Below are 14,112 nucleotides of genomic sequence, written 5' to 3'. Positions count from 1 at the left end.
AATGTGTTGAACAGGCGCTGGTTTACACAGCTTGCCTAACACAGCCGTCACAAGATATGGAACGGCACAGCCGGTTACTGCAATAACCGAGGCTGTACTACTCATGTGGTACACACACAGCTTCGCTGTGTACGCACTGCTTCTCTGTGCGACTGTGCATCCTGGGAATGTACTGTATAGTACTACGTAGCCACAGATGTACAGTAGTATATATAGGGGACCTCTGTACCCCCAATCTACAGTTCAGTTCACTCGAACGTCTCCTCTCATCGCTCTAACAAGCCTCTTACAACCAACAACCCTTCTAGGTGAGTTGCAGGCTATCTGCTGTCGTTGCCACCCGTGGGAGAGGCCTTCGCCCCCCGGGTTCAACAGAATGGGGTCGAGACCTTGACGTCCCAATGTGGTGTTCGGAGCTCAGGGTAGATCTGGATCGGCGCTCAGGCTTACAACACCTTCGAATTGCTACATAGTACCAGTACCCTTGCCTCTTGAGTTTTGGTAGACTCTATAAATCTGCTTATCACGACGAAACCTCTAAGTAACTGGATAGGTGAACCTGAGGTTTCAGTCGCGATATTTCAGGTCATTCAGCTGCTCGTGACGGAACGCGTCGCGTCGAGTGACCACGCGTGTCCGACTTCCGCGTCTTGTTTTGTCTTCCACCGCACCCGGCCACACTCTCCGCGAACCGGACTCACCGTCATGGCCACATCGCCTGAACGCCCACAACAGCTCGTCGCCGAAGAGGATCCAGCACCCATTGAGATGGAGCCTGCTGCAGAAGACAGCCAGCCTACGGGAGAAACGTCAACAGAGAACGCGAAACCGAAGAAAGCCAAGTCATCAGCGTCCGAGCCTCTCAAGCGTGAACCGGGAAAGTCGTTATTCCCATACTCTCGCATACAGAAGATATTGAAGGAGGACACGGTGAGAGCAACACAACTCCGTTGCGTTGGGCTGATACGGTGCTGAAGGCCCGCGTGGCACGCGCAGGAGCTCATCATGGTCCAGCGAGAAGCAGTCTTCGCCATTTCAAGGGCGACCGAGGAGTTCGTCGCGAGGCTCGCCGAAGCTTGTCAGCGCGCAGCAGCGAGGGACGGGAGGGCGACCGTGCAGCACAAGGACCTTGGTATGTCGAGTCTACTTTTGTTCTGCGTATGAGCCCGCGCCAAATGACTGTCTACGTAGTAACGTGTGTACGACGGGCAGACGAGTTCGCTTTCCTCGAAGGCATGTTTATCCTATCGTGAATGCAGCGCGTACTGACACCGTGTGCGCCGCAGACCTGCTTCCATGGATAGAGCCAGAGTCTGCGTCTACCACAAAACAAGGCAAGGGAAAAAGCGGAAGGACAAAGGATGAGACATCAAAGGACAAGAAAGCACCAACCACGCTCGACCAGTTCGTCCGGTCTGGGAAGGACGATTCGCAGGAACCACCGGGAGAGGTATTGGTGAATGAGGATGGGACGTTGTCAGGAGGAGGGCCGTCGGAGGAAACGTCGTGATCACAGGCTTGATTGCTTGGGCTTGGGTGTAACATAGTGAGTCGGGCCTCATGTGGTGTTCAATTCCTCTGAAGTGACCTATGTGGCGGCGCAAGTATCCCGTCCTGTGGGTCCTAAAAGGCTGTACAATATACCATCTCTTTCCACCGGTGCCTCCAACAGAAACGCGAGCCGCAACACAAGTTCCCTCAGGTCTGCTGTACGTCGCTCAATGGCCATCGTGACACGCCGCAGGCGCCCCAGCGGCCTGAAACCTGTCCCGGTGGGACAAAGGCTAGTGGGGTAGCTCTGACGTGTGGTTTGTTGCGCGGTCCTACTTACGAGAGTCCGTCGCTCAACTTCGACACGATGCACACTTAGACCAATTACGTATCCCCGGTGAGCACTTTATTCCGAGTTGCGCCCTCAGCGGAACTAGTGGAGGCACCTGTCTACTTGGTCGTCTCATGCTGAGACTTCTACTCGTAGGTGGACACCAAGAATGTTCTTGAGAGCTCAGTACACAACACAATCCCGACCACGGCCTGGACAGCACAGTCTCCATATGATAGTCAGGGTCCCGTCGCTAAGGGATAACTGGTTCAAGCGGTGAGTCCGTTGTTCTCAGACGAGCGGGAATGACTACGAGTGCTATGCAATTATACTGCGCGAGTTTTGTGCCCTCGCAGCGACACGGCCTCGAGGTTACACGCACTCGATTATCGCGCTAGAGAACAGCTTGCGTAGTATAGCCTGTATGCTTACATATTGGTCGAATGCGCCTTCAGCTCATCAGGGCGTGGCCTGACGATGTCGTACAAGCGCGCCTGTTGTGGACATTCTCGTTAATTTCTACAGTACAGAAGCACAAAGACGTCGAGCGCGGCCGAATGTGGACCCCCAGGCTGCATCGACTGCCCGACTGTCGCGGAAAGGACGCACTCTTCCCACCACCGACATCCGTCAATTACACAGTTAGGGGCGCAATCTGATCGCCGCAGTGACGTCGGCGATGTGTGCTGCATGGGAGCGCAGCGCTGGCGCGGTTTAGTGCAACGCTCAGTGATTGCACCTGACAGCTCTGCGACAGCAAGCACCGTCCTCTTGATATTGATGGAGGTCGTGTGCAGCTATAGCGAACCCCACATCCCGGAGAAAGTGCTGGTGCGCTGGTACGTTTGGGATTTGTCGTTGCGTTGCACATGGGGAGAATGCCAGCTTACTGGCAGACTCACCACGGCCGTCTGATATATGGAATGAGCTAGCATGGAGATCGGCCCCTAGGTCCTCCGCAAGGTTCTGGTCCAAAGTTGTGCATGGGCGTAGTCCAATGAATTGCGATCAAACGGGCGCCTTCTCGCTCCGGGATGTCGGGCAGACCGAAGGTGGACGCCACCAACTCTAAATACCCCACCATCAGAATCCATCATTGAGGCTACTGCCTAATGTGGCGAGCCATCTGCACTAGCGCGTACCTGTCGCAGCTCATCCGAGGTCCAATGATGTATCTTGGGAGACGGGCGACACTGGTTGGCACCGCCCAGAGCGTAACGTAAGTATGTAGCGCCTTGGTGGGCCTAGCATGGCGCTACAGAACCCCCGGCTGAGTGCTATAAGACCATGGGGGTGCGGCGAGGTTCGTACTTGGCTTGGCGCGTCGAAAATTTCGTTTTCCTGCTCCTATTCTTCTCCCATACTTTCTGCTCGATTCGGACACCATTCTTTCGTCGATCCTCTACGTGTCCCGCCCCTGTTTGAGGCTTTCCAGGATCGAGGACGGACGGGGATAAGTACCGCGAGCTCTTTTGTTCCGACGCCCGTTTACGCTACCTCAATGGGCCCTGGCCATGAATGGCCTGAACGCCACAATCCCTGAGGACGTTCGCGCCCAAGCGAACGTGGAGGTGTATGAGTTGTACGTCCTCTTCACACTTTCGCAGGTCGTCTTCAACGATGATCTCCGGCTGTGCTGACTTTCGTTCATCGCTGGCGCTGCCGGTTATGCAACAACAGGAGGACCACATTTGTAAGTATATTCTCGCTTCTGCGCGCCCTCAAACCATGCTGACCTTGCTGCCTTGTGCACAGTACGTGGGCCTGGCCAGTTACACTGTATTGTTATATGACCACTTCCTCACCCTCGGTGACGAGGTGAAATACATATGGATGAAGAGGAAACGAAGTCCACGTATGTTCCTTATCCTATAGTCACGCTGTTTCGCTACGGGCTAACCCATGTGACATCGCAGTCGTTTGGCTATTCTTTCTTGTAAGTTTACATATGCCATGTTAAGCATGGTCTACCGTTCCCTAATAATCTACTGGCGCAGAATCGCTATTTGACGCCGCTTGCCTTCATTGGTAACTTATACGGTGCGTTCCCTTCGTCGTTCGTTCACGCCCTTGACCTGACCGCGGAAACAGCATATTTCTCTAACACTCTCGACTACGACAAGTGCGGATGTTCCCAAAGCCTACCGCATGTCAACCTCATGCTGACATCCGTGCAGATGTAAACACTTTGTACGATACGAAGGCGCGACGACGGTCATTGGCATCAACATCGCGTCGCTCATGATGCTGCTCCGAGTATACGCGATGTATGAGAAGAGGAAGGCCATTGTCGCCTTCGTTGCGCTCGTGCTCGCGCTCGAGCTCGGGACTAACGCCTGGCTGCTCACAAACGGGATCGGTACGTGTCCGCATCTCTCATATCCTCGGCGTTCCAGTACCCTGTGCTCGTCTGACGCAGTTGTTTCTCCCAGCTGTGCATCACACCCCCCACATCAAAGGTATGTATGACAAGCTCCCATCCAGCCAAGCTGACTCCTATACTGACGATCAAAGGTTACCAAGCTTGCACCATGATCTTCGACACGAGCAAAGTGCCAGTGTCAATCCTGTTTCACCCTATCACGCGTTCAACAGGCTGACTGGCGTTTGTTTGTGTTGTGCAGTAAGGGAGTCGCCGCCTCCGCCTCCGCCTGGACCCCGCTCGTCTTCGACACGCTCGTTCTTGGTCTCACAATGTACCGCACCTACAGCGGGATCCGAAAGCCTACTGTGGGCCGGACGATGTGGATCCTGCTCAAGGAAGGTGTTATGTATTATAGGTGCGTAATACGCGACCGTCCTTGAGATCTTGAAGAGTAGCGGGAGATGGTTGACTTGGAGACTCTAGCGTAATCTTCTGCGTCACCCTCGTCTTAACGCTCATGATTGTATTCGCCCCACCCGGAATCCAGAATCTTTGCGCACAGTAAGTCTGACCTCAACATGCGTACCTTGATCAATCGGTTTTACTTACGGCGCCTGATGCGTCTTTCATGATAGGATGGAATACCTGTAAGTGCCGCTCATCGCAAGCCAGCTCTGCATGCCGCGACGCTGACCACTCACACTGCAGCCTGACCGTTGCGATGATGTCGCGCATCACCCTGCACCTGAAACGCGCCGCGCACAAACAGGACAGCCTCGGCTCGACGTACGACCTCTCCTCGTCGTCCATGATGATCTCGAGCGGCCGCCCCGGCTCCCCCATCGCCTTCGCGCCTCGCCTGCCAACTGGGCACAGCCTGAACACCGCGTTCAACATCTCCATCCAGTCGCAGACCGTCATGCACGACGACCACGGGGAGGAGCTCTCCGACATGCCGCGGCGCAAGACGTCGCTGCCGCACGCTCCGGGGCTGGCGCACGTCGTCACGCCGCCGCGGACCACGCGCCGTCCGGGGAGGGCGGGGCATGGGCCTGGGGAGTGGTACGAGTTTGCGCCGTTGAGGTTCCAGGCGGATCGGGAGCGCGAGTTGGAGCGGGATAGGAAGGTTCGTCTGGATAGAGACGATGTGTAGAGAGGGCATTGTGATGATTTGATATGTCGTTCTTGATGAGGAGTCCAAAGTTGACATGTATTGTACGTTGTGTGTTCGTTGTGAGTATACTGTATCTTGCGCGTAGTACATGACAGTCTACACCTAGTATTGCCTCGACACTAGTACTGACTTATGATATCCATGTTCTGTCGTCGCCGAGCGAATGGAGAGATAATCACCATCACGATGCTTTCATGTGAGCAAGCTTAGAGGGGTACGTCTGGAAGGACTTCGCTTAGTGGCTTGGCAAAGAGCGGACGCGGTCACGTGATGTTCCAGCGGATGTAAAAATCAGCGTCGCATGCCCCGCGCCGGGTGGTGTGCTCGGATCACCGGAACTCCCCGGCCGAGCCCCAACCCTACCGCACCGAGGCCATTGCCCAACTCTGTTCCACCTCTGGAAGCACTTGAATATATCGGGTATCTGTGTTGGGAACATACCAGATAAGAGATCGAGTATTCTGTAGCTCGAAAAGCGGCATCGCTCGTCGGGGCACGTCTCGAACAGTCACCGCGAGCGTGTCCCCGAGCTGGAAGGTGGCCGGAGAGCAGGCTGGCGGGGCTCGGCAGGTGCCTGCCGCTGATCCGAGCATACCACCCGGCGCGGGGCATGCGACGCTGATTTTTACATTCGCTGTCATGCGAAGTATTCGTATGATTTGGGTAATTCTATCCACAATAACCACCCAGGTTCCTGGGCAGACACGCGTTGCGGAGAAGCAGCTGAACTCTGAAGAACTCCTAGACGGCGAGAGCAACTCTCGGAGGATTTTGCGGGGTCCGGGCCGCCTAATGGCGCCCATGGAAGCTGCTGCAACTCCCGATCGGGCGCACAGGTGACGTCCTCGCCGAGTCGCTGGGTGAAGTCGTCCCATCTCTGTAAGCTGCTCGGCGTACTGCTGCACAATCGAACGAGGGTCTCTCTTGCTCCTGCAGATCTCGACGAATGCTCTCCTAACTTCTCTGCTGTCTATCGCATTGTACACTACTTGGTCGTTAACCCTGCGCACCGAAGACATCTACGAGGAATATGCGGGTCGTCGGCACATTTCATCCCTCATCCTCCGTCTCGCGCTCCCTCAAATGCACTCTGACGGCGGACCCGAGCCTGGAGTTTCTCGTCATTGCCAAGACAGACAAGCTCGAAGTGCACTCCCTCCAGCCGGAAGGCCTGAAGCGGGAATGCGTGTTGGACATGTGGGGGAGGGTCGTGGGTCTGCAGGCCGTACCAGCCGAAGTAAGTCTGCTGGAACCGTAGCGAGCGACCGGACGACGCTCAGAGATGCGTGAACTTGCAGGAAGAAGGGCGGTCGCATATTCTGGCCATGACCGACCACCCCGATCCTGAGCTTATCCTCCTCTCGTACGATGTGAAAGACGGCGTCGCTTCCCTCACCCCGGCAGGCCACCATTCTCTTGCGGACCGGGCGGCACGACAGGCAGAGTTCGTGACCGACTTCCAGGTCGATCCCTCCGGAACAGTTGCCGTTGCAAGTTGCTACACAGGGAAGCTCAAGGTCGTCACAGTGAGCGATGGAAAATTGGATACAGCGTTTGACGTCTCGTGCGTACGCCTTCAATCCCTCTAAGATATCCACTCAAAGTGGTCTTTCGCTGCTTGCAGGCTCCCCGAGCTCAACCTCCTGGCCTTCACGTTCCTACACACAGGCCAGGAAGATCGCTACTCCCTCGCCCTCCTCCACCTCAACCATCGCCGCCAAATCCAGCTCCTCTGCCGCGATGTTGACCTCGCCGAATTCGAGCTCTCCCCCGTACACTCCAACATCCTCCTCACAGCGACCCTATCAGACAAGACTTTCCCCTCACTCGAGTCCCCCCTGATGCTCGTCCCGATCCCGCAGCACGAGACGGACGCCGACGAAGGCGACGACGACGCTCCCGCGCACCGCGGCGGGGTGCTCATCCTCGGGGGCCGCAAGATCCTCTTCTACGAGCACTCGACGGAAGAGCAGCAGGAGACACGCAAAGAGAAGCACCGTCGGCTGAGCAAGCGCCTCGCGAGCGAGGACGAGGCGAAGGCGCAGGAGGCGAAGAAGAAGGAGAAGGAGCGCGAGTCGAGGAGGATCAAGCCCCGCGCGAGCGTGAAGTGGCCCTGGGCGGCAGTGACGGCGTACGTGCGAGCCCCGGTCGGCTCACTTGTTCTGTTCGCGTGCTGACCTCTGGATATGCGCTATGTCTCTGTCTTTGATGTATAGATGGACCGCCGTGGACGCGGAACGGAGACGAGTCTTGCTCGGGGACGCGTACGGCCGCCTCGCCATGATCGCGTTCGACGACGGCAAGATGTGTCTGAACCTGATCCCTCTAGGCGAAGTGCGTTTCTTCTGCTTACGCGATACAGACCCAACGGCTCAAAGCTCGCACAGGCTTCATCCCCAACGTGTTTGTCGTATCTCTCGTCGCAAGTGCTGTATCTCGGCTCGCATTACGGCGACTCGCAGCTGCTGCGCATCCACCCCACCCCGTTCGCGAACGCCACGGTCGACACGCTGCCCATACCCAGAGGCGTGTCGTCGGTCCCGCCCTCATCGCTCGCAGGGTCCGGAAAAGGCAAAGCTAAGGCGACCTCTGGGGTAGGCGACGCGGAAAGCGGCAGCGCGCGTGAAGGCAGGGTCGTGAACACGCAGGGTACGTTCCTCGAGGTGCTGCAGAACTTCGACAACATCGCGCCCATCATGGACGCGGCGCTCGCGGATATAGACGGGAGCGGCCAGGTACGTGCTTTTCCTTCTACTCATTTCCGAGGCGCGAAGCGCGTACATGACGATTTGCTCACATCGTATATGGGCAGCCGCAAGTCATCACTTCTTCTGGAGGGCGCAATACGGGCTCGCTGCGCGTCATACGGACAGAGGCAGACTTCCAGGAGCAGGCGAGGTTGGATGGCTTGATCGGCGTCACCGATATCTGGCCAGTCAAGACGCACTCTGCGGAGCCGTAAGTGATAGTACCGTCCTCTGCTGCCGTGCTGTCGACTCATTGTCCTGTTAGGATACACACACACCTCGTCGTCTCGACTCTGCGCGAAACGCACGTATTCGCGTTCGAAGGCAAGGACGCGATAGCGCACCTCGACCCGTCTGTCGCAGGCTTCACCACGCACGCGCCAACGTTCGTCCTCGGCAATATCCCGCGGAGGGTAGTCTCTGCGAGCGGGACGTCGTCGTACGAACACTCGTCGTTGGTCGTGCAGATTACGTCGGAGGGTATTCAGCTGGTGGAGTATGAGCCTACCTTATTTGCGTTCGGGAAAGTCGGCCCGGGGTGGTATCCGAAGCAGGTGGGCGGAGAGTATGCAGGGCGTGAGATCGTTGCGGCGGCGATGAGCCCGAGCCAGTTTGTCGTGGGGCTGAGCGGAGGACGGCTGGCGCTCTTCAACCTGGGCCAGAAGGACACCGTGCAGTTGTTGACGTGAGTCGTCGCCAAGGCGAGTCAAAATGTGGTGTCTCTCTGACAGGTCTCATCTAGGACGCGCAACTTCCCAGACGAGATCTGCGCCATCTCCTGCCAGCCCTACGATTCGTCCAAGAATTACGCAAGCGCGATCGCCGTCTCCTTCTGGGGCTCGAACAAAGTTGCAGTCCTCGCGCTCGACCCCTCATCGCCCCTCGCGACGGTCTGTGACACCGCGCTGCCGACGCTACCGCGCGTGGTGCTTCTGCACAACTTCGGCACGGGCGGCCGGCCGAAGGACCCAGATTTCCACCCGCACCTCCTCGTCGGCCTCGCGGACGGCACGCTCGTCACGTACGCGCTGCGAGACGGGAAACTGCACGATCGGAAACAGAGTGGGCTGGGGAACGCTCCCGCGAGCTTGTCGGTGTGCGATGTCGATGGGAGGACGGTCGTGTTCGCGAGCGGGGCGAGGTCTAGCGTGTTGTTCTGGGATCGGCAGAGGGTCCGGCCGTCCCCAGTATCCGTCAAGGTTAGCGTACTGCTACCGACTATGTGCTGGGACGAGACTTACGAGAATTGCTCCGTGCAGGACATGATCAAGGGCGTGACTCTCAATACTGCGGCGTTCCCGTCGTGCTTGGCTATCGCGACGTCTTCGGCGCTGCTGATTGGCACCGTGCGTGGCTTGGATAAGATGCAGATCCGAACGGTACGCGTGCTTCTGCGATTACCCAGTTCACGAACACTTGGCTCACGGTACGATGTTCAACATTCCAGATTCCACTCGGTCTGGACAGTCCAAGAAGGCTAGGCTATCACGCCGGACAGGGAGTGTTTGGTGTCGCGTGCACGCGCACGACTCCTGACAGGATTGGTGACTATGAGGAGGTGACGGGATCGTTCAAGCTACTGGACGCGCACTCGTTCCAACGTACGCCCCGTTCCCCCCCTCTTCTTTGACCTCGCGTTCTGAATATTTTAACAGAGCTGCACAACTTCTTGTGCCAAGCTGACGAAGAGCCTTCATCCGTTCTGACGCTTCCGGCCCACGGGTCAGGGGCGTCTCCTGCTTTCGCCCTCGGGACGGTGTACATCCGTCCAGAAGAGAGGGAGCCATCGAAGGGGCGCATCTTGTTGTTCTCAGTCTCGTCTACGGAGGGCGCACGGGGTGCGAACGTGCGCTCTTTGCATACCCTCGCGTCAGTGAACGTCGGGGGGTGCGTGTATGCACTCGCGAACCTCTCAGAGAACCTCATCGTCGCCGCCATAAACACCTCTGTACGTTACGTCTAACCTGTGTCGAGCTCGGCTGCGAGTGCTGACGAGCACCATGCAGGTCGTGCTCTTCAAGAGCACCGAGAACGAAGCAGGAGAATCAACGCCTCTGTCGCTGGAGAAGGTCACGGAGTGGAACCACAACCATTTCGTCACCAACGTCGTTGTGGATGGTGAACGCATCCTTGTCGGCGACGCGATAAGCTCCGTCTCGGTCCTCAAGTGGAATGAGCGGCTAGAACGGCTAGAAAGCATCGCACGCGACTACGGCCCGCTTTGGCCAATCGCGATTGAGGGCACCGGCAACGGTCTCATCGGCGCGAACGTACGTGGTTCTATTTTGTTCTCTGATGTTATATATTCAGTGCATCTGGTCATAGGCGGATTGTAACCTGTTCTCCTTCTCACTTCAAAGCGTTCCGCACCGAACTTACCTCGAAAAGGACGGGGTCTATCATCTCAACGACGTAACGAACAAGTTCGTCAGAGGTCTGTTGCTTTCCTGCTGACCTGGAGTTGAGGTACTCATATGCTGGGCAGGTGCCCTGACATCGACCGACGTCGCCGAGGACCAGGTCGTGAAAGCGAGCCATGTATTCTTCACGTCCACCGGTTGCATAGGCGCGATCTTGGACATGAACGACGTCACGTCATTACACATGACTGCGCTACAGCGCAACATGGCCAAGACGCTCACAGGGCCGGGCGGAGACAACCATACGAAGTACGCTCCGGTCACCTTGTCTCCAAGCTCGTCGTCGCCTAACCTGTTTTTCCAGACTGAGAGCTCCCTCTACTCCGCGCGGGCATACCGACGCGGAAGCATCCTATGGGTTCTTGGACGGCGACTTCTTGGAGCAATACCTGACCCACCCGCATCCAGAGCAGTTCATGGAAGGCGAAGTCGAAGCGGAGCGCATCACATTGTCCATCGACGCCGTTAAGGATGTCCTCGTGCAAATGCAAAGTCTGCACTGACGGTGCCTACATGTCAGATAGAATCACGTATTGTGTAGCAAACTAAACGTAGAGTTGTTGTAGTATACGCTGTATTCCTACCGGATTGCCACATTCCTTGCTGTGACTGATGATAGCGCGAGACTTTGCGTGCAAACAATCACATATCGGCCAAAGATCGTCTAATAACAGTCTACGGATACAACAACTTCAAGAGAAGCGGATTGAAAAGACCCTTCTAAGATGACTTTCACAGTAGCTGATCCAAGCGCCATTGGTGACTGCGGGATCACCAACCCGGCGTACCCAATCACATGTTCGTGGCCTTGTCCACGTCAATGCCAGACTCTGCACTGCCGTGGCTTGCGTTGATGTCGAGATGTACAGGTCCGAGCTCATGCCATTCGTCCCGGCGCGCAGGGCCCTTCCCAAAGGCCACAGGCGTCGCTGTCTTCGGCATGTCGACAACACCGCCGCGGTCGTCATGCGTCAACCGCTGCACTGTGATACTAACTTCTGGCGCGCGCGTGAACCGGACGCGGCCAGGAGCATGCTCGGATGTGGATACGAAGAGACCGTCGGAGTCGTGGCCGCCATGCGTCTGCTTCTTGAGATGGAGGGTGATGCGGGACATCATGGCCACGGTAAGCCTGCACGGTTTTGGGAACTTATCAGGTCTACTGTCTGACGATCGCTGACAGAGTGAAAGGAAGGAGGGTGAGAGGACCCACAAATATTCAGTTCTAGGGGGCAAAATGGACATGTCAGCATTCTTACATGAAAGAGGTTAACAGGGAGGATATGAACTGACTGTGCTGTGATGTTCTTGAGGCCGTCGGGAGCCAAGAGGATCATGAAAGTCAAAATGAACGTGATGGTGAAGATGACACTGGTTATGAGCGCGGTTGTGGCGTTAGAACCCTGCTGACCCAGCCAAGGCTCATTGAAGAGCTCACCCATAGTAGACAAGTCCTTCCTTGGCAACGACACGCATGATCCTTCCTGCCGATGCATTCCTTATATGTTTATATGTCTTCAGGAGCGTAAGGATCAGAATCACGGTATCGTAAAGCAATGGCAGCCATGCAGATGCAGACGCGACGCCGCCGGGCCTGTAAGTGGTTACGCGTCATTGACAAGCGATTATAACGTGTTAGGGGCAGGACGCACACTTTCGTTGAGTCGAAAATCATAGTACACGCTAATTACAAGGTCAGTACACCGGCATTACATTTCGTCCGCTATCGTCTCAGACACTTGCCATGAATGTTGTGGGAGTGGCGGACGGCTATACGGCTGTCATATCGAGCATCGTGATCGCGGATTGTAGAAGAAGACGTACCGATACCGTGCGACAGTAGCCAGGCATTTACACCAAGTTCACAGAGGAATACGGCAGCCACTAGGGCCACCACAAGCTTCCGTCCCTCGTAGATCGCATAGATCCGGAGAAGCATCATCAGCGCCGTCACATTTATGCCCATGAGGGTCATCGTGCCTTCATAGCGAACGAAATGCTGACACCTATTGGTTCGTTGATTGAGACTACGAGCAGGGCTTGTTGTGCGGAGGGAGATATACTGACGTCTAAAACACCGACTTCAGGTTGGGAAGAGGACACGAGGTACATGAGCCTTACTTCCGGTGTGAAATAGCTCGAAAAGTAGGCTACAAGTAGCCATCAGAGAGGGAAGTGTGAAAAGCACGAACAAGTGGGTGCCCGTACCGAACAGATTCACACAAAAGCCTAGGGGAGTCATATACCGGTTCTGCGAAGTCTTCGTGACACCTACGGCCAAGAGGTAGAGAAAGAATGCACTCACCAAGAAGAACAGATAAATGACTACGCAAGAAGTTGTCAGCCGATTGGCCAAGTCGAAACGCGGAGGCACATACGGGCGCTCTTCTTCCTCTTCCAAACGTACTCGATCTAAGCAACGAAGTCAGCTAACGTCCAGAGACTCACTCACGTGATAGCATACCTCGTCCGACAGCGTTACCAAGTGGTCCCATACCAGAACGGTGAAACTTGCGACGCCGACATACTGCAAGTGAAGGGCTATAACCGGATGCCGAATGAGGTAAGAATAACAGACGTACGAATGTCGTTGTACTGATGAGAAGAGTCAGCCATGTAAGATGAGGTGAATAGATAGACGAACTGCACATACAGCTCTGCAACTTCAGAGATCACCGCGGCATTGGGATCTGATGCTCCACCCATAATGACCCATGGAGTACCGTCGCACCAACTCAATGACCCCAGCGCTATCGGAGCCGTAGAAGCCAAGGGGGCGGATGAGGTCGTACACGGGACGAGCTAGAATATCAGGAGCATATAACGGCCCAAGAAACCGGGTCACGCACTCCAAAGCGCAACTCTGACGAGCGCTCGGAGCCCAGAGTCGCCACAATCGAGATTCCAGGTAAGGTCCTGTTCGAAGCTGTCAACGGGCGACGGTCGAGGGCAATTAGTCGGCACCGGCGCGCATTAATATATTGGTACCTGGGAGTTGAGCACACTTTGCGCTCTTGGGAGCTCAGTACAACCATCCGACATCACACCGCCACCGCAAGGAATTTGTCAACGTACGCAAGCATTATGAAAGTGGAGCACGAGCACGCTGCTGAATACGAAGGAGCCCGTGCTCTGCTATCAGCTTGAGGGTTCGATGTGCTCATGACAGTCAAGGAAGTGGCACCTTAATAGATGCAAGCGCCGCGACCTTCCACTGCATAGCTTGGCTGCTTGGCATCGGGACGCATGAATCGCAATCGGCAGTAACTGTCATTGACATGATCGGTACCTCGTCCTTGGCTGCGGGAGTTATTGGCTGCGGGAGGTCGCTTTGAGCCACGTATCTGCTTGTGCAATCTTACGCCCTCGGGGCCACACGACCATACTTAGAGCCAGAATGGACCCGTCAACTGAGTACGGTTGTCGGGTCAGCATATCACAATCTAGGCATCCTGAACGTCATGGCAGACCGTTTTGCAGGAGTTCCAGCTCGAGGGACGCTGCCACGAATAGTCGGAACGGGAGGCACCCTTTCTAGGATACATGATTCTGGAAACGAGGTCAGCACCGAGCAGGCCGGATAT

At 56.1% G+C, this 14,112-nt stretch overlaps 4 protein-coding genes across 4 annotated transcripts; 3 read left to right on the top strand and 1 right to left on the bottom strand.

The window, feature by feature from the left end:
* Positions 1–674: 674 nt before the first annotated feature.
* Positions 675–1,645, top strand: DICSQDRAFT_82905 (histone-fold-containing protein). Its single transcript, XM_007363836.1, has 4 exons — positions 675–930; positions 997–1,132; positions 1,192–1,233; positions 1,287–1,645. Exons 1-4 carry the CDS (start codon positions 706–708, stop codon positions 1,508–1,510), a joined length of 627 nt encoding a protein of 208 aa, XP_007363898.1. The 5' UTR covers positions 675–705; the 3' UTR covers positions 1,511–1,645.
* Positions 1,646–3,145: 1,500 nt separating this feature from the next.
* DICSQDRAFT_134796 (uncharacterized protein) lies at positions 3,146–5,535 on the top strand. Its single transcript, XM_007363835.1, has 13 exons — positions 3,146–3,404; positions 3,503–3,515; positions 3,578–3,677; positions 3,739–3,758; positions 3,820–3,862; positions 3,914–3,944; positions 4,000–4,181; positions 4,255–4,281; positions 4,337–4,376; positions 4,447–4,602; positions 4,671–4,748; positions 4,823–4,834; positions 4,896–5,535. The coding sequence occupies exons 1-13, from the start codon at positions 3,337–3,339 to the stop codon at positions 5,338–5,340; spliced, it is 1,215 nt and encodes a 404-aa protein (XP_007363897.1). The 5' UTR covers positions 3,146–3,336; the 3' UTR covers positions 5,341–5,535.
* A 709-nt stretch (positions 5,536–6,244) lies between these two features.
* Positions 6,245–11,128, top strand: DICSQDRAFT_153890 (uncharacterized protein). The gene is made up of 15 exons (XM_007363834.1): positions 6,245–6,598; positions 6,660–6,925; positions 6,986–7,492; positions 7,578–7,695; positions 7,749–8,096; positions 8,174–8,319; positions 8,374–8,793; positions 8,851–9,307; positions 9,368–9,487; positions 9,556–9,709; positions 9,764–10,056; positions 10,115–10,378; positions 10,434–10,542; positions 10,594–10,777; positions 10,833–11,128. The coding sequence occupies exons 1-15, from the start codon at positions 6,392–6,394 to the stop codon at positions 11,029–11,031; spliced, it is 3,792 nt and encodes a 1,263-aa protein (XP_007363896.1). The 5' UTR covers positions 6,245–6,391; the 3' UTR covers positions 11,032–11,128.
* A 36-nt stretch (positions 11,129–11,164) lies between these two features.
* Positions 11,165–13,307, bottom strand: DICSQDRAFT_82898 (uncharacterized protein). The gene is made up of 14 exons (XM_007363833.1): positions 13,182–13,307; positions 13,111–13,123; positions 12,993–13,055; positions 12,907–12,940; positions 12,834–12,853; positions 12,737–12,779; positions 12,650–12,678; positions 12,353–12,536; positions 12,272–12,298; positions 12,181–12,211; positions 11,967–12,122; positions 11,822–11,899; positions 11,742–11,753; positions 11,165–11,660 (listed from the first exon to the last, which is right to left on the bottom strand). Exons 1-14 carry the CDS (start codon positions 13,232–13,234, stop codon positions 11,321–11,323), a joined length of 1,083 nt encoding a protein of 360 aa, XP_007363895.1. The 5' UTR covers positions 13,235–13,307; the 3' UTR covers positions 11,165–11,320.
* Between the last annotated feature and the right edge of the window lie 805 nt (positions 13,308–14,112).

Source organism: Dichomitus squalens (genome assembly GCF_000275845.1).
Source record: "Dichomitus squalens LYAD-421 SS1 unplaced genomic scaffold DICSQscaffold_7, whole genome shotgun sequence".
Classification (NCBI taxonomy): domain Eukaryota; kingdom Fungi; phylum Basidiomycota; class Agaricomycetes; order Polyporales; family Polyporaceae; genus Dichomitus; species Dichomitus squalens.
The sequence above is the reverse complement of the archived record's forward strand: the minus strand, read 5'-3'. Positions and strand labels throughout refer to the sequence as shown.

Excerpts from the sequence above, each read along its gene's own strand:
- DICSQDRAFT_82905 (XM_007363836.1), top strand. The coding sequence starts at position 706 with ATGGCCACATCGCCTGAACGCCCACAACAGCTCGTCGCCGAAGAGGAT. Across the intron at positions 1,133-1,191 it reads CGTGCAGCACAAGGACCTTG|TAACGTGTGTACGACGGGCA; the intron begins GTATGTCGAGTC and ends CTGTCTACGTAG. Across the intron at positions 1,234-1,286 it reads CGAGTTCGCTTTCCTCGAAG|ACCTGCTTCCATGGATAGAG; the intron begins GCATGTTTATCC and ends TGTGCGCCGCAG.
- DICSQDRAFT_134796 (XM_007363835.1), top strand. The coding sequence starts at position 3,337 with ATGAATGGCCTGAACGCCACAATCCCTGAGGACGTTCGCGCCCAAGCG. Across the intron at positions 3,759-3,819 it reads TCGTTTGGCTATTCTTTCTT|AATCGCTATTTGACGCCGCT; the intron begins GTAAGTTTACAT and ends CTACTGGCGCAG. Across the intron at positions 4,182-4,254 it reads GCTGCTCACAAACGGGATCG|CTGTGCATCACACCCCCCAC; the intron begins GTACGTGTCCGC and ends TGTTTCTCCCAG.
- DICSQDRAFT_153890 (XM_007363834.1), top strand. The coding sequence starts at position 6,392 with ATGCGGGTCGTCGGCACATTTCATCCCTCATCCTCCGTCTCGCGCTCC. Across the intron at positions 10,379-10,433 it reads ACGGTCTCATCGGCGCGAAC|GCGGATTGTAACCTGTTCTC; the intron begins GTACGTGGTTCT and ends ATCTGGTCATAG. Across the intron at positions 10,543-10,593 it reads AACGAACAAGTTCGTCAGAG|GTGCCCTGACATCGACCGAC; the intron begins GTCTGTTGCTTT and ends TATGCTGGGCAG.
- DICSQDRAFT_82898 (XM_007363833.1), bottom strand. The coding sequence starts at position 13,234 with ATGGGTGGAGCATCAGATCCCAATGCCGCGGTGATCTCTGAAGTTGCA. Across the intron at positions 12,679-12,736 it reads CTTTTGTGTGAATCTGTTCG|CCTACTTTTCGAGCTATTTC; the intron begins GTACGGGCACCC and ends GGCTACTTGTAG. Across the intron at positions 12,537-12,649 it reads CGAGCTATTTCACACCGGAA|AGGTGTCAGCATTTCGTTCG; the intron begins GTAAGGCTCATG and ends CAACGAACCAAT.